General features: G+C 43.9%; 1 protein-coding gene across 13 annotated transcripts in view; it reads left to right on the forward strand.

The window, feature by feature from the left end:
* Positions 1-17,898, forward strand: part of CHD2 (chromodomain helicase DNA binding protein 2) — a 129,991-nt gene that overhangs the window by 76,272 nt on the left and 35,821 nt on the right. For all 13 annotated transcript variants that reach the window (XM_073653315.1, XM_073653311.1, XM_073653310.1 and 10 more), the window contains exons 14-21: positions 765-981; positions 1,072-1,161; positions 2,075-2,265; positions 2,784-2,972; positions 3,056-3,218; positions 8,401-8,553; positions 11,902-11,973; positions 12,126-12,275. In XM_073653315.1, coding sequence (XP_073509416.1) covers positions 765-981; positions 1,072-1,161; positions 2,075-2,265; positions 2,784-2,972; positions 3,056-3,218; positions 8,401-8,553; positions 11,902-11,973; positions 12,126-12,275 — 1,225 coding nt within the window. The remainder of the gene's footprint in view (positions 1-764; positions 982-1,071; positions 1,162-2,074; positions 2,266-2,783; positions 2,973-3,055; positions 3,219-8,400; positions 8,554-11,901; positions 11,974-12,125; positions 12,276-17,898) is intronic.

The raw sequence follows: 17,898 nt of genomic DNA on the forward strand, positions 1-17,898 counted from the left end.
GGGGCACGTCATTCCATCCGCCCATTGGTGCGGCCGTGACGTGATCGCGGGTTGCCGATGGGTTGCTATTACAGCCGGGGGTCTGCTGAAGACCCCTGTGCTTGCCATTACTGAGCTCCCTTGAAACTGTCTGTGGCTGGGCTTCAAAGCGGACCGTGATTTCTACCATATGCAGCGATGCTGTGGCATTGCCGTATATAGCAGCAAGCGATCGGATGATCGCAACTCAGATCGGAGAATCAAGAATGCCAAAATTACGTTTTTTTTTGGTTACTGCAATTCCGCTAAAAGTGCTGTAATAAGTGATAAAAACATCACTTCTATCCCAAAATAGTATCAATAAAAACGTTGTCTCGTCCCCCCAAAAAAATAAGCCGTCACACAGCTCCATGGACTGAAAAATGAAAACGTTACCGAAAATGGCGGACATGTTTAGAATCGCCATAGTTGTACTGATGAGCAGGACCATATTGTGAGATCATTTTTACCACTAAATGTACCCCGTAAATAAAACTCCAAAAAAACAATCTCTGAATTGCGTTTTTTTCACTGTTTTTTCCAATATACTATGTGGTAAAATGACTGGTGTCATTCAAAAGTGCGACTAATCCCACAAAAAAACAAGCCCTAATATGTCTATTTGGACAGAAAATTAAAAGAGCTATGGTTCTGGGATGAAGGGGAGGTAAAAACTGAAATTGGTCCCATCGTGAATGGGTTAGTACCTGAAAATAAATGTATTTTTCCCTTTTTTTTGGCCACAGGAATAACAGTGTAATCCTAGCAGATGAGATGGGCCTGGGAAAAACTATTCAGACAATTTCCTTCCTCTCCTACCTGTTTCACCAGCATTTGCTTTACGGCCCATTTCTTATAGTGGTGCCCTTATCTACTCTAACATCCTGGCAAAGAGAATTTGATGCCTGGGCTCCTGAAATAAATGTGGTGGTTTATATAGGAGATGTTGGAAGTAGAAATACGGTAAGTAATGAACCGCACTACAAGAATACATCTGTCCGTAATACATGTCTCGGTGAATAAACCAATGTGACTGTCTTTCACCTGATACAGATAAGGGAGTATGAGTGGGCTCATCAACAGAGCAAGAAGATGAAATTTAATGCACTGCTAACAACATATGAAATTCTGCTGAAGGATAAGGTGAGCAGTGCGGACACTTCTATCTCCTAGGTGTGTGCTCGTACTGGAGACATGGCTCCACCGATCTGTAAAACATCAATGTGCGTTTGATGGATTGATCTGTTTGATGTTTTTCACTAAGTGATGTAAGGCCATACACCTTAGATTGGGGTTGGCAGAATGATGCTTTGTACAATCCTTTGTCCGGCAGCCATCTCAGGTGAACCATTGCTCTTGTTTCTGTATGAGAAATCCACCAACTAACATGTCGGCTGGATGCTAATTTCCTGGAGAATGGTATGATCTGGAGTCTGCCTATTGACATCCCCCGGACAATCAGTTGACTGGCGCTCCCATATACATTAGACTGGCGGCTGTACGCATCATTATTAGCAGGTTCAGCTGGCATTAGTCTAATGTGTATGGGGACACTTAGGCCCCATTAAGTGTGATTGGTGATCTGTGTTTTTCACGGATAGATCACATACCCAAGTATAGTCTATGGGCATGTTCATAGGAATCACAAGAGACTTGTCCGTTTTAGATCTGATTTGCAGATTAAGCTCTACCATTCAGGGCAATCGGTCCATCAGAAAACGGACAAAACATGGATAACCATCAGTGTGTCATATGAATGCTGTTTGTTTTTTTTCTGTCAAATGGGTAGGAGACTCTTGGAAATGTTGTGGTTTTTTTTGCATGTGATTAAACCAATGATAAATCTCACATGGATTGTAAAAATGGACACACAGACTGAAAATAGATCCAGAAATACGGTCTGCCTTATCTTATGTGCAAAAGTGGGACATCTGAATTAGGCCTAGTTACGAGTTTAAGAGTGCAGCACCCAATGTTAATTTAGGTGTCAAAGAGCAATAACAGATGAACAGATCCCAATGTTATTTTGTAATATAACTCCTTTTTTTTTCTGAAGGCTGTTCTGAGCAGTATTAATTGGGCTTTTCTTGGCGTTGATGAAGCACATCGGTTGAAGAATGATGACTCCTTATTGTACAAGACCCTCATAGACTTCAAGTCCAACAATAGATTGCTGATTACTGGAACGCCCCTCCAAAATTCTTTGAAGGAACTCTGGTCACTCTTGCACTTTATTATGCCAGAAAAGTAAGAACTGCATCTTGTCCATGAGCCCTAACTCCTTGCACTCTAACTGCCAATTTGTAATGGCATCCTAAACATTTCGCAGTTCTTGTACTTTTAGCAAAACTGTCCATTTGTAGAATCTAAATTTGGGAGGATGAGGGGTTTAGTTATAAAATGTACAGTGCACCTTTATTATCTAGCTAGCTGGCAATATGTCCTGGCTCTTCACACATATATGAAGTGGTACATTACCTCTTTAGTGACTGTTCGTCTTTTATGTGCACTTACTATATGGAACCAGACCTGAACCCACTCCTTACGGTGCAGGTGCTGGCTGTGTTATACAGCCGGCACCCCAGAGTAACTCCTGCAATCGGAGCTAGCTCCAATCACAACAGTTTCGCCTTGACAGTGACATTTTTAAGGTTAGGAACAGAGAGATGGGGGTTATTGCTCTTGGAGGGTGAGAAAGACAAATTAAAAATAAATAAACAATGTCTGTGTTTCTAAGGGGTTTAACAATTGTTCTTTATTTTCAGGTTTGAATATTGGGAAGACTTTGAGGATGAACATGGAAAAGGAAGAGAAAATGGCTATCAAAGTCTCCACAAAGTTCTGGAACCATTTTTGCTGCGAAGAGTTAAGAAAGATGTAGAAAAGTCTCTTCCAGCTAAAGTAGAGCAGATCCTCCGCGTAGAGATGTGTGCTCTGCAGAAGCAGTATTACAAGTGAGTTTTTACCTTTTATCATTTGTGGCACTGTGCCATCTCTTTCCTGCTCACAGCACCTCTTTTTCCATATTTTCATGAAGGTGGATCTTAACAAGAAATTACAAGGCTTTGTCTAAGGGAACAAGAGGTAGCACATCTGGCTTCCTTAACATTGTAATGGAACTAAAAAAATGCTGCAATCACTGCTTCCTTATCAAATTCCCAGAAGACACAGAAAAAGAAACCAAGCTTGAAGGGCTACAGGTCCGTGAATTATAATGTGTAGTGCATGCCTGCTATAGTACCCAATAAGCTGCTCCTCCTTAGGCCTTCAGTTTGTGTTGTGAAGTCTGATGACAGATCTGTTTTTTGATCCCTACAAAAAAAAAAAAAAAATAGATTACCATTAAGAGGATTTATTACATTAAATGTTGTGTACATGTTTTTGTAATGTGTATCAAGGGAGCAGCATTTTTCTTTTTTAAGTTGTGAGCTAAAGTATGAAGGTTCTATGCATCAGAGAATAAGTCAAACCTATTTTGTTATATAGTACTGTAAACTGAACGTGTTCACTCCTCTACCACCTGTACTGAGGAGAGTGCAGAGCAGAGGCGGGCAGCCTCCACATCTCAAGACATGGTGCATTTCCATGCTGCATGTGTGCTTTTCCCACATGCTGAAATAGTAGGGAGTCCTTGAGAAAAATAGTGTTAGCATATCGGAAAAATGGGGATTTTTTGGTACTTACCATAAAACCCTTTTCTCGTAGCCTTAATTGGCAGACTCAGGAAATCATGGGTGTATGCTGAAAGTTGCTTTAGGTAGAAAGGAAGATACTGGATGGAGACCACTTCATCATGGAGAAAGACAAAAAACAGAGAGCGACAGGAGATCTGCCAGCTGGAGATTGGTCTAATGGAAGTAATTGCTACCAGGAAAGCAACCTATCGGAGTAGCAGAAGCGAGATGTCTCGTATTGGTCAATGGAGAAGCCTATAAGATGTCAAGATCTGGATGAGATCCAATGGATCCAAGAATGACTGTCAAAGAGGAACCAAGTGAGCTATACCCTGAAGGAAAGACCTGACTAGGGACCTAGAAACCAGATACTTTTAAAAAGAAATAGTCACCAGAAACTCATCCCTTGTGGAAACTGAGAACCAGGCCAAACTCAAGACCCAGCTGCAAGAAAACTAGAAGACCCAGTAGAGAGTGGCGACATGCTTGGATACACACGAACAAAAAAGTTCCAAATACGAAGATGGGAATAAGACGGGGAGGGCATCCGAAAAACTGAAGACTTCAGAAATATGGCTTCAACAGCCATGTTGTTAAAGTGAATAACTGCAAATACGGGTAGATGACAGGTTCTTGTAAAAGTAGGTCTAGATGATCTGGCAATCCCCACGTAACATCTGTGGAAAGGTTTGATTACTTATTCGCCCCAGTTCAGGGCCATGAGGATGACGTGAACACCTTCCGACTTGATGTTTTTGAGCTTGAACAATTTTGGTTCAGTCTGAATGGCATCAGATCGATGTCTGGAGTACCCCAGCACAGAAAAATCTAGGGGAAGACTTCCAGGTGAAGAGATTGCTTCCCCACGTATAGCCCTTTGTGGCTTAGGAAAGCTGCAGCATAGTAGTGTACTTCAGGTATGTGGACTGCTGAGATTGCTGGAATTTTTCACTTTGCCGAGACAAGAACCAGGATTGTTGCCATGGCTGGACGACTTCGCATTCCTCACTATGGATCGTGATTCTTTTAGAATACCCTGAAATGTGGACTTTGGGACTTCTCACCTGAGAAGACTGGCGTCCGTCATCACCCTCTGCCTTAGATAGGAAGAAAAAGAGCAGCCAATGCGATGGAGGGGAGAGCCCTTCCACCAAAACAGAGCTTGCCTGATGCTAGGCAGGGGGAGAATATAGTCTTGTCCCAACGTGAGAGGAGGGCAAGCTGCAATGGCATGGTAAGTAAATTGAGCAAAGGGAATATTCTCAATCGCAATAACCATCTTCCCTAGGATGATCAAGGGGTAATGGCAATGGGCGCTTCAAGGAACGGATGCTGTTTAGAGGAGCAGACATGGAAGTTTTCAATTTGTCAAAGACAATCCATCTGAAGCGAGAAAGTGTTTCAAGGATGGTCTGCAAACTCTACAGGTTCTTTGAATAAAAGGGAACCTAGCTAAGAATATTGTCCAGGTAGGGAATCCCAGTTCTCTGGCACACAAGAGGGTCATGATGGCGGTCCTGATCTTTGTGCTTATCCTTGGGCTGTAGTGATCTGGAAATGAATATGATGGACAGCGAAACGGACAAAAAAACCTCTGATTTAACTGTGAAACATGCACAGTGAGTGGATATAGTTATCTGACTGTCCATGGAACCTGAAGAATTTCTGTCCTCTTTGAAGGCTACCACGGAGCGAAGAGACTCCATCCTGAAGCTGTGTAGTCAGGTCCTTTTATTCACAGCTTCAGATCCAAAGTGGGCCGAAATGAGATGTCTCACTTGGGACAACAGAGGGTTGAATAAAAAAAACCTGTAAAGCACATTTCCTGTGCATCCCTTCCCCGCCTAGTGTAGGGTCATGCAGATAAACGCTCTGCTTATTTGAAGGGAGGAAACGACCTCTGATCCAAGTTTCTTTAGTCTCGGGATCCATGCATCTCGGCCGGAAGAGGAGAAGATGACCGCTTACCCAAAAAGGTTCTCAGGTGGGGGTGGTTTGTAACTGTGGAAAATTGTTGCCTCTGCAAATGGAGGAATTGGATGCTAGGAAAGACTTGCTTGCAGGACGGTCTCTTCATCCCTTAAGGGGTGGCGGCCTCTCTCGGCTGATGGAAGAGATAAAGATGACACTGATGTAGTTTTCGTGTGTTAGCAATACGATTAGACCAGCCTTTATTAGTAGTGTGCTCTTGGGCTGTCCGAGGTGATCCTTGTCTATTTTGACCCCAATCAGGCAAGAGACATGAAAAGTTAGTAAGAGATCCTTTGGATCAGATCATGCATTTTGACTTGAGCAAAGAACGTGATTATATTGCCACAGTGTTGTTTAAAGAAGAGTCAGCAACATGTAAGCGAAATAAAGCAGAGATACTTACCCACATATGTAATCTATTCTGTGAGGTTCAACAACTCAGTTAGTTGTAGGAGCCCTGGAAAGGATGCCTTGGCACAGGATACTGGCCAAGCATTAACAGCCCTGCCAACCCAAGTGGCAGTGAGACCTAGGAACAAAGCCCGACCTTGCGACTTTACTGGCAAGGGCAGACTCAGCCAAGGATTCCACATGTGTAGCTTTCCCTGAGAAAAGCCACTTTCAAGCATGAGAGACTCATGGTCTTGGATTACTGAAAGACCAGGGGAACACCTAGGAGGGTTAAAACCTGCACGCGAAGAGAAGCACTGGAAAAGAATACAAAATTTTCATACAATCCTGTCTGTGCAAACATTTGAGCACCTGACCATTCTGAAGGACACAGTGTCTGCAGGAGAGGAGGGACCCGTTTTCATGACATTCATGGCCTGCTTCACCACTCTGACAAGGCTGTTGTATCATGTCTCTAGTTTGAGCGCTAGGGCAAAGTCCAGGTCCGACTCCAAGTTGGAATGGTGGTTCAATTCTGTTGTGACCGAGCCTTGGAGAGAGGAGAGCAAGATAGTTAGTGCCAACAAAGAGGCATAGAGAGATGGAGATCAAGACGATGAATTTGCTCAAAGCAGCTTGGACTACTGCCACGATCAGCAATGTTGATTCAGAATAGCTAGTTGGTCTGACTCACTCAGGGTAGTGGACAGCGTATCAGATGATTGCCGGCATAGGTAAATGCACCATACCTGTGGCCAAGGTATGGACACAATGGTTGAATTGGACACTGATGGGGGCAGAGTAATTGCACTACAGGGAAAGGACACGCTCTCAACGTAAGCTATGGGAGAGCCGGCCAAGTGTAAGCAGGTCTCAACAGTTGGCCCGATGTGATTACTTCGCTGACGTGGGATGCAGACAATAATGTGACCGTGGCAGTCTGGTTGGGCTGGCTTGCCCTGTCCTCTTTAAGAAAGGACATGGCAGGACTGAGGGTTCTGCAAGGAAGGGGAGAGCTGATGCCAGGTGGTTGGGGGGACACTTCTTGGATACTGCGAGTGTCGGTCACTGGAGGGGCAGACTGCCTACTTGCTCCTTTGAAGGAGCTCTGCTGGACATGGATAATCCCTCTCATCCAGGCTGAGGACCTAGTTCAGAGGACAGCACACAGAAGCATTAGCTCCCAAAGAGAACGGAAGGGGCGGACACAGGCTGAAGAGAGGGAAGTGAGCCTGCTCATGAGCCCGAAAAGGGCTAGGAGAGCAGGTGTGTGGCCCACTGGAGCAGGCTAGGTCAGAAGTGAACCAGGAGCCAAAATTAATGGACCGGCTCCAGAAACACAGAGGCCCATATGCACAGACTAGGCCGCAACTGAAGCTGGAGCCTAAATCAGAGGCAGCTAAGCCGCAACTGAAGCCAGGGACTAAAATACTCCCTGCCCTGGGAATGTATCGGAGAGTCATCAGGGAGTGCTGCAAGTTCTGAAAACGGGCCAGAAAAACAGAAATCACCAGTATGGAAGATCCCACATCAAGGATTGGTAAATCTGTATAATTTTTTTTATTGTTTTGAGGAAAAAACGAAACAGGAAAAACCGCCAGCAGCGAAAAAAAGCTAAAGTGTGCCAGTCCAGTGGGGAACGTGGGCCAGAAATGCCAGTGCAATGCAGAAGAACGCAAGCAATGGGCTATACTCGCCTGTCCTGAACAGACTTGTTCCTGTGGGATCATGATGGATTCCGGGTGTTAGGCTTGTTTTTGCTCTGTGCAGTGTGCCACACTTTAGAGGGCAGGCAGGAGACTAATTGCAAAAGATTGTTTGCATCGGTATCTGCTCACCAGCTGCGTCAATAAAGGGTCCTGTGATCTAGATGGAAGAGTGACCCTTCTGTACCTCCACCCCCCCCCCCCTTCCCCATTATCACATTATAATGGACTCCACACAGCCCTCCATACAGTATAATGGACCCCACACAGTGCTCCATACAGTATAATGGCCCCACATAGTCCTCCATACCGTATAACGCACACCTTATGATGTCGTCATTGCGTCCGCTGCGCTGAGACATCAGATACAGAGGGAGAATGATTGTGTCCCCCAATGAGGTGACTGAGAAAACTCACTTTTTGTCCCATAATCTAAAAACTTATATTTCATTATATATATGGTTTAAATAATGTCTTCATTGCTGATACACTCCCTTTAAGACTACAATATAGAGCCAAGAATCCAGCATATACACTTTTGTCAGGCACCAATAAGCCAAGTTTTAAGAGATGAAGTTATCTAAAAGTTTTTTTTTTAATGAAAACATTTGATAATAAACAGCTTTTTCTTTTTCTTACAGTCCTTGATAAGGAGCAGTGGGAAACTCATACTTTTAGACAAACTGCTGACTCGACTGCGTGAAAGAGGTAACCGAGTGCTCATCTTCTCTCAGATGGTGCGCATGTTGGATATCCTGGCTGAATACCTCACCATTAAACACTACCCTTTTCAGGTACGGCAACGAAGAAAACTTTTGTTAACATATTTGACATTTGTGAGACTTGTCTAGTGTTCAACCGGAATAACATTCGACATGGCTGTATTGGGAATTCCTATAAAAGTGAATGTTGTGATTCTCGCACGCAGAATTACCCCTCTACCGATGGTAGCGACCATGGCACCTGGCAAGAGGGGAGGTCTAGAGACCCCCTGTTGTTGAGGTTCTACTCCTAGCTGCAACACCCACATTTATCAGACATTAGGTCATGCCGCAGTTTCTCTAATCCTGGCTGTCATTTTTGGCAGATGTTAAGGCATTGATAGTTGCAAGCAGAGATTTGGCAAACCATGGGGAATAGATACAGAAAGAATATTAGAAAATGGTAGAACTTTTTTTATTATACAAAAAAAAATTATTTTGCTTTTTCCTGTAACCATAATGCCCTATACATGCCAAGTAAATTGATTGTTTGTTTTTTTTGCAACAAATAAAAACGCCTAAGGCTGTGTGCCCACTATGCGTTTTTTAAGCGTTTCCGCAGTGGCAATTCCGCTGCAGAAACACTTAAAAAAACGCTTGGTAGAAGATCTGCCATGTTCCCCAATGATAATCCGCATGTGCTGTGCACATGCTGCGGAAATTTCCGCTGCGAATTATCATTGCGGAAAAATCTGCAGCACTACCAATTATTTTGCGTAATCACGGCTTTTTCACCGCCATTGACTTGCATTGAATCGCATAATATCCGCATGACTACATGTGGATATTAAGCGATTCAATGTGCGGATAGTACCCGGGTCTGGAGAAGAGGAGACTCTCATCCAGACCCGGGTACCATAGTACCTGTAAAAAAAAAAGAATTAAAATATACATTATACTTACCTTCTGATGGCCCCCGGTCTCCATAGCGATGCGTCCTGGCTTCCCGGCTGCTCGCGATGGTCTAAAAGGACCTACCATGACGTCATTTAGTCATGTGACGGGTCACGTGACCGCTGACGTTGGCGGTCGCGTGACCCGTCACATGACTAAATGACGTCATGGCAGGTCCTTTTACACAACTGCGAGACACCGGAAAGACCGGACGCACCGGAGAAGGAGACCGGGGGCCATCGGAAGGTGAGTATAATATTTATTTTTTACCATTCTTTTACGGTCACACTATATAAATCCATGGCGTTTGCATGGATTTATATAGTGTGACCAAGTTGTCAAGCACTTTCCAAGTGATGCTAAAATCGCTTGGAAAAGCGCTTGATAACCCGCATGTGAAATCACATGATCAAAACGCTTCACTTACGCTTGTCCCTGGCAGGAAAAACGCATGTGCAATCCGCATGTACAATCCGCATGTACAATCCGCATGTACAGTCCGCATGTACAGTCCGCATGTACAGTCCGCATGCATTTTTTCTGCCAGGGAGATTAAGGCTGTGTGCCCACGTAGCGTTTTTCAAGCGTTTATGCTGCGGAATTTCCGCAGCGGAAACGCTTGTAAAACTCTAGGTAATCCGCACCCCATGGTCCCCAAGGGGATTCCGCATGTTCTATGCACATGCTGCGGATTTTTCCGCAGCGTTTATGCTGCGTACAAAAATCCGCAGCATGTCATTTAATTTTGCGGAAACGCAGCGGAACTCCCGCCATTGACTTGCATTGAGACGCATAGAAACCGCGACTGTACATTTTTACAAGCGGCTTCTATGCGTCTCTATGTGCGGATGGTACCCAGTTCTGGAGGAGAGGAGACTCTCATCCAGACCTGGGTACCATTGTACCTGTAAAAAAAGAATAAAATAACAAATAAAGTTTATACTCACCTGTCCGGCATCTTCTCTCTGAATGCCGGCATCGCTTGAGGACCTGCGGTGACGTCACAGTCATGTGACCGCAGGCCCTTCACCGCTCTGTCTCGCGATATGCCGGCAGCCGGGAACCAGCCAGGAAGCAGCGCTGCTGCACACACCGGGGCCTCGGGGGTGAGTATAGCTTTATTTGTTTTAATTTTGCGGTTCACACTGTATAAATCCATGGTGTTTGCATGGATTTATACAGTGTGACCTAGTTGTCAAGCACTTTCCAAGTGATGCTATCGCCTGGAAAGCGCTTGTCAGTCTGCACGCGGAAACGCATGTGAATCCGCATGTGGATCCGCATGTATTCTGCAGGAAAAACGCATGCACAATCTGCATGCATTTTTTCTGCCAGGGAGATGCAGAAATGCTGCAGAAATTTTCTGCTTCATTTCTGCATCGTGGGCACATAGCCTAATTCTCCCATTATCTGCCCATTTAATTTAGACTGAGGACCTCCTGCTATTGCCATTGTTCCACTGATCATGGAACAGTTAATAGTAATAATAATAATCTTTTTATTTATATCGCCAACATATTCCGCAGCGCTTTACAATTCAGACAATTTACAGACGGCACTGTCTCCATTGGGGCTCACAATCTACATCCCCTATCAGTATTTCTTTGGAGTGTGGGAGGAAACCGGAGAACCCGTGAGAAACCCACGCAAACACAGGGAGAACATACAAACTCCTTGCAGATGTTGTCCTTGGTGGGATTTGAACCCAAGGCTGCAGTGCTAACCACTGAGCCACCCTGCTGCCCTAGTTCTTTTTATTCTGTACCTCCGACCTTACAATGTCATGCCCCCGTTAATAAAGGTGAAAATTTTCCCTTCAACTAACTGAGTATATATCACAGAGCTTCTCAGTGGGCGTTTGCTTTCTCTCCTCGGATGCTGGCCAATCAAAAATGACCACGCCCACAGAGAACCTCTATGGTCTACGCCCAGTTGGTTGAAAAGAAAATTAGCACCTTTATTACAAGAGGCATAACTTTGTAATAGAGGGGCACAGAACAAAAAGGAAAACTGCTCCAGAATCAGTGGAGCACCACCAATAGGAGGAGGTACTCCGTTTAAATGTAAAAAATCCAATATAAAGTCCTCTTTATTATTTTCTTGGGGTTTAGGAGATAATGTTTGTTCCACGCAAAATACTCTACCTACCTGGTCTGTCCTTTCACATGTGATTAGAGGAGAGGGCAGGATTTTTGCAATTTAAACTAACTGGTAATAAAAGAATAGTTTAATTCTGACAGAGGACCCCCAGAATCTTGAATTAATCACACATGCTAAACCTAAATGTGAGAGCGGCCGGACTGAGCAGCAGTAGTCAGGAGCTAGTTGCCCAGCAGACTGTAAGCTGATCTGTGGTCACAGGGTGTCTGTCTCCGGGGGGTTCATCAGCTGCACGCAGCACCAAGGTTATTTTTAATCCTTCAGTGTGATACGCTGGCATTGCAGCGCTCCTGTCATCCCCTGAATCACATTTTTGTTTATTTGCAGAGACTGGATGGCTCAATAAAGGGAGAGCTTCGTAAGCAAGCACTGGACCACTTTAATGCCGAAGGCTCTGAGGTTAGAGAGTGTTTTATCTTCTCCCTGATCTGTGCTTGTAGCATGGCAGGCAGCATGATGTCATACTTTGTCAGGCATCTTCTGTCTTGTGCTGCAATAAGGTAACAGGAAAATCCCACAATGTAATAACAGTGCCTTTCTTTAATATTTAGGATTTTTGCTTTTTGCTGTCTACACGTGCTGGTGGGCTTGGAATAAATTTGGCTTCGGCTGACACTGTAGTTATCTTCGACTCCGACTGGAATCCTCAAAATGACTTGCAGGCCCAGGCCAGAGCACACAGGATTGGTCAGAAGAAACAGGTAGCAAGCTGGCACATTCTGCAATAGATGCCATGTTAATGTGCCATTTCTTGACTTATCATAAAAATGAAAAAGTAATACAAATCCTTTTAACAGACAGCGGTTACATATAGACTAATGAGCTTAATAAAATGGGGATCCTTGATTCGTTTTTACCATCTGGGAAAGAAGGAAGGAAAGAATATTGTAATACTGTTATGAATCATTTGTCCACCAGAGGGCACTGGTTAGCTGACTATGTGGAGATGATACAAGACTTGGTAGTTCTCCTAGTCTGAATCAAGGTTACACTAAGTAGGACATGTGAGGATCGACACGTTAATAGTACGGGTGGATTAGTATTGTGGATTAGATGTACTGTCAATTTCTTTAGCTGCTCCAACATGTTGATGGGAACAGCAACAGAAAAAAAAATATTTTAACTCAAAACACATGAGATCCATAATATCAAGGTAACACATCACACTGTGTGACATTCAACACTATTGACACTTCTGTGCATGGTTCAGTCAGTATCACGACTTTAAAGGGGTTGTCCACTACTCGAACAACCCCTTCTCAATCAGCAAAATAACAACACTTCTACTCACCTCCGATGCTGATGCCGTTCCAGTGGTGTCTGCACTGGCTCACCCAGGGCTCACATCACATATCACATGTTATGTCACCCCAGCCCTGCAGCCAATCAATGCTGGCTTCGCTTTTCCGCCTTCACATGAATCAAAGTCAAGAGGAAGTGAGCGGCCAGCCTCAGCTCTAAGTTTTTTGTTTTGATGTCTGACTTGTCCGAAAGCAGGGTGAGAGAAGCCAGCGCTGATTGGCTGCAGGGCTCGCGTGACATAGCCATGTGACACAATCCCTGGGAGAGCGAATGCCGACACCACTGGAATGGCATCGCAGGAGAGAGTAAGTGTTATTTTCCTGGGGGCAAACGTGTTAATTGAGACTGGGTTGTCAGAGTATTGGGGACAACCCCTTTAAAGAGAACCTATCACACATTGTACTTGCAGTCCAGTCTGTGGACAGCGTTGTAAAGAGAAGGAGAAGTTGCTATATATTTTTGTTGGAAAAGATTCAGTATAAGTTCTCTTTTATTCTTTGAAATCCCTGATGTGTGTATGAATGAGTCAAGTGGGCGGTCCTATTCAGTGATTGACAGCTATCTCTGCATGCACAGTCTTACAGGGAAGACTGTCATTCACTATCTGCCCACTGGACTAATGCCGACAAACATCAGGGATTTCAATGACTAAAATGCAAGTTTTACTAAAACTTTTCTCTATAACATCCTGCCTGCAGATCAGCATGATTTTCAACATAACAGGTTCCCTTTGAAGGGAGTCTGTGAACACAAAAAAACACTGTTCAAATCAGAACCTTATATGGGGACATAGCCCTAATAAAGCGTGCACCTTTAGTGTTCAAGTCCATTACTGTGTTTGGCACAAATCGCTCTTTATTCAGATATGCTAATGAGGTGCTCAGTGCACTTAGGGTGTGGCCAAGCAGTTCAGTGCACCTTTTCACCTACTTGCTTTTTTTTTTTTTTTTATCTATCTCTGTACTACTCTGAGGGCTGTAAACCCAGAGCTGTGAATCAAGGACAACGAGGGTGAAGATACAGATTTAACATGTAGGTGGGAAGATGCACTGAGCTGTTCAGCCACACCCAGAGTGCACCAAGAACCTCATTAGCATATTTGAATAAAGCTCGATTTCTGGCAAATACAGCTATGGATTTAGACATTAAAGGTACAGTTTGTATTAGGCCTTTCTCCCACACAAGGTGCTGTGTTTGTTGTGAATAGTTATTTTGTGCTCACAGACTCCCTTTAAGATGGAAAGGCAGATAATTAGCGTATCCTCTATCTATATGAAGGAGGTGCTGATGAAACGGACAATTAATGCCCTGTAATTGCATACAGGATTAATTCATCGCACACTCGTAAGCTGCTGTAGTTTATTTACAGGCAAAAAATCAAAACAATGGTGGAGGCGACAGTAAGGGCTTATTAATTACATCGCTACTGCAAAAGAGATACATGACATCAGAATAAGAGCATAACAAGTGGAGCAATAAAAAACAGTGAGTACAAACCACATCCAAATGGTGGGAGCCAGAGGGAAGTGACCATGGGGAGGAGAAGTGGGGGTGGGTGGGGAGCATGGTAGGGGAATGGGGGAGGAACAGGGGAACAGTACAAGCGTAAACAAAAATATATAGATAGTATGTACATTATTAAGCAGTCACAGAGTACCCATAGAGCAAGGGGTTAATAGAAAAAGGGGTATCCTTACTTGTGCTTAGTTTTGACCATGAGCCAGGTATAGGGCAAGTGCCAAGGCGTGTGGTTCAGAGCAGAGCAGTAAGGGAACATGTATTAGTGCCATAGAGTATACTGCTAGGAGCACAGGTGTAAATGGCTGCGAAAACCTTTTTTAATTTGTACCAAAGCCTCTCTGCCTGTATATATCTATAACAAAAGTGGCATAGGTTAGAGGGGCGTTCAGTGGTAATGGGTGACCATGGTAAACGCTTACAGGTGAGGGCAGATACCTGGAAGAAATTGGAGTAGGTGCTCCTGCGTCTGTGACGTCTGACTGGTGGAGGTCCCACCTGCGATTGCTGGGGCCTAGCTCCTTCCAGGATTGGAGTTAGTGAGGTACTGATGGCGCCATTTGTATAGGGCGCCGTGCGCTCCTGGACGTACGGCACGGCCGGGTGCGTGGCTCCGGAAGTGACGCGTCTGTCCGGAGTTAGGGGGAGGGGGGCGGCCGAGGGTTGTTATGATTATAGTAAACAAAGTACTGCCCTAGGGTGGCGCATGTGCGGACCGTAGTCAGTGGGAGGTAGTACTGGGGCAGCGTAAGCGTGGAGTTACAAGGCGCACTCAGGGTGTACGGAACCACAGTACCATGGTAGGGGAGATACAATAGAAGGACCTAGACACATGTGGAGGGGGAGTGGGGCAAGATCATGGCATGGGGGATACAATTTGTAGCAAAACCTGGAGCACATATAGTTCCAGGTATCTGCCCTCACCTGTAAGCGTTTACCATGGTCACCTATTACCACTGAACGCCCCTCTAACCTATGCCACTTTTGTTATAGATATATACAGGCAGAGAGGCTTTGGTACAAATTAAAAAAGGTTTTCGCAGCCATTTACACCTGTGCTCCTAGCAGTATACTCTATGGCACTAATACATGTTCCCTTACTGCTCTGCTCTGAACCACACGCCTTGGCACTTGCCCTATACCTGGCTCATGGTCAAAACTAAGCACAAGTAAGGATACCCCTTTTTCTATTAACCCCTTGCTCTATGGGTACTCTGTGACTGCTTAATAATGTACATACTATCTATATATTTTTGTTTACGCTTGTACTGTTCCCCTGTTCCTCCCCATCCTCCCCCATTCCCCTACCATGCTCCCCACCCACCCCCACTTCTCCTCCCCATGGTCACTTCCCTCTGGCTCCCACCATTTGGATGTGGTTTGTACTCACTGTTTTTTATTGCTCCACTTGTTATGCTCTTATTCTGATGTCATGTATCTCTTTTGCAGTAGCGATGTAATTAATAAGGCCTTACTGTGGCCGAAACGTCTACTGTCGCCTCCACCACTGTTTTGATTTTTTGCCTGTAAATAAACTTGCACAATTATAGCAGCTTACGAGTGTGCAATGAATTAATCCTGTATGTATCCCTTTAAGATGGGACCGTATTATAAACATTAAAATATCCAGTTATTTACTCAGGACGTCTGATCGTAGATCCCAAGGAATAATAATGGCTGGTATATCGCATTTATCCTTTTTAACACAGTGAGTGATTGGGGAAATGTACGCTGCCTACTGAATATAAGGATCATAGTTGTTCTGACGTATAATATAACCATATACAGCTGCCCAACGCCCCTATGCACGTAGGTGGATACAGCGTGCTTATGCAGTGTGCGAGACATGGGACTGGCAGCCATCCCATATGTGTTAGGTTAGAGAGAGAATAAGGTCTAATTTGGATGGGGTTTTTGTGTACAAGAAAAACGGTCCACTTTTCATCAGTATTGTTTATTGGATGGGTAGCCATTGTTGGTCCGTGCGTGCATTTCTAACACCAGTGTGTTTTTTTTTGGGTGTTAAAGAAAAAAAAATCAATGGTTCTGCGCATTAAATAGTAAAATTAATTCAGTACTCTGATAACATGCCGATTTTTCATGGACAAATTCACTTGAACAGACAAGTTTGATGTACAAATAGGATCGAAAATGGACATATCTCTGTTTTCCATTTGTTTTTTTTTTGTTTTTTTGCAAACATTTGATTCCCTAAATGCGGATATGTGAACATGCCCCATAGACTTTAACCCCTTTCTGACGTATGACCTAATAGTACGTCTTGGTGACCTGGACCGATTGGACCAGCGGTGCGGGGCAATCGCCGCCGGGTGTCAGCTGATAGTCACAGCTGACACCCGGTGCTATGTGCAGGGAGCGGTCCCGCACCGCTCCCGGCACATTAACCCCCTCAATGCTGCTATCGAAGGCTTCCTGGATGTTGCCATGACGACCCGATGTCGTCATGACAACATCCAGGTCACCAGACAGCAGGAAGATTCTTTGGTCATGCGCAGTGCATGACCAAACTATTTTCTCCCTGTGCAGCGCTTACAGCCTATATAGCACAGGGATGGTGCTGCATTCCTGTGCTACACAGGCGATCAGAATAAAAAAAGTGAAAGTCCCAGAGTGGGACACAGAATAAAAGTCCAAAAAGTGTTAAAATTTTTTTAAAAAAAATAAAATAAAAAAAATAATCCACCAAAAATAAAAATATAATGTACCCATCAATAAATATTATTATGAAAAAAAAAAACAATAAAAGTACACATATTTGGTATCGCCGCGTCCGGATCGACCTGACCTATAAAACTGTCCCACTAGTTAACCCCTTTAGTGAACACGGTAAAAAAAAAAAAAAAAAAAACGAAGCAAAAAACAATGCTTTATCATCATACCGCCAAACAAAAAATGAAATAACACGCGATCAAAAAGACGAATATAAATAAAAATGGTACCGCTGAAAACGTCATTTTGTCCCGCAAAAAACAAGCCGCCATACAGCTCCATCATCTGAAAACTCAAAAAGTTATAGCTCTCAGAATGAAGCGATGCAAAAAAATATTTTTTTCTATAAAACAGCTTTTATTGTGTAAAAGCGCCAAAACATAGAAAAACAATATAAATGTGGTACCGCTGTAAACGTACTGACCCGAAGAATAACGCTGCCTTATCAATTTTACCACACGCGGAATAGCATAAAAAAAAAACATAAAAACCAGCAATTCCACAATTTTTTTTTGTTTATTCTGCCTCTGAAAAATCGGAATAGAAATAATAAAAACATCAAGTCATCCCGCAAAAAACAGCCGTCACATGACTGTTGGCCAAAATATTGAAAAGTGATAGCTCTCAAAATATGGCGATGCAAAAACTAGATTTTGCAAAAAAATGCGTCTTTTTGTGTGTGATTGCTGTCAATCATAAAAACACGATATGATTCTAGTATCGCTGGAAGAATAAAGTTGTCTAATCACTTATACCGCACGCGGAACGGCGTAA

This window comes from Phyllobates terribilis, unplaced genomic scaffold (assembly GCF_046119375.1).
Source record: "Phyllobates terribilis strain yellow unplaced genomic scaffold, ASM4611937v1 Scaffold_11__3_contigs__length_659146591, whole genome shotgun sequence".
NCBI classification, from domain to species: Eukaryota; Metazoa; Chordata; class Amphibia; order Anura; family Dendrobatidae; genus Phyllobates; species Phyllobates terribilis.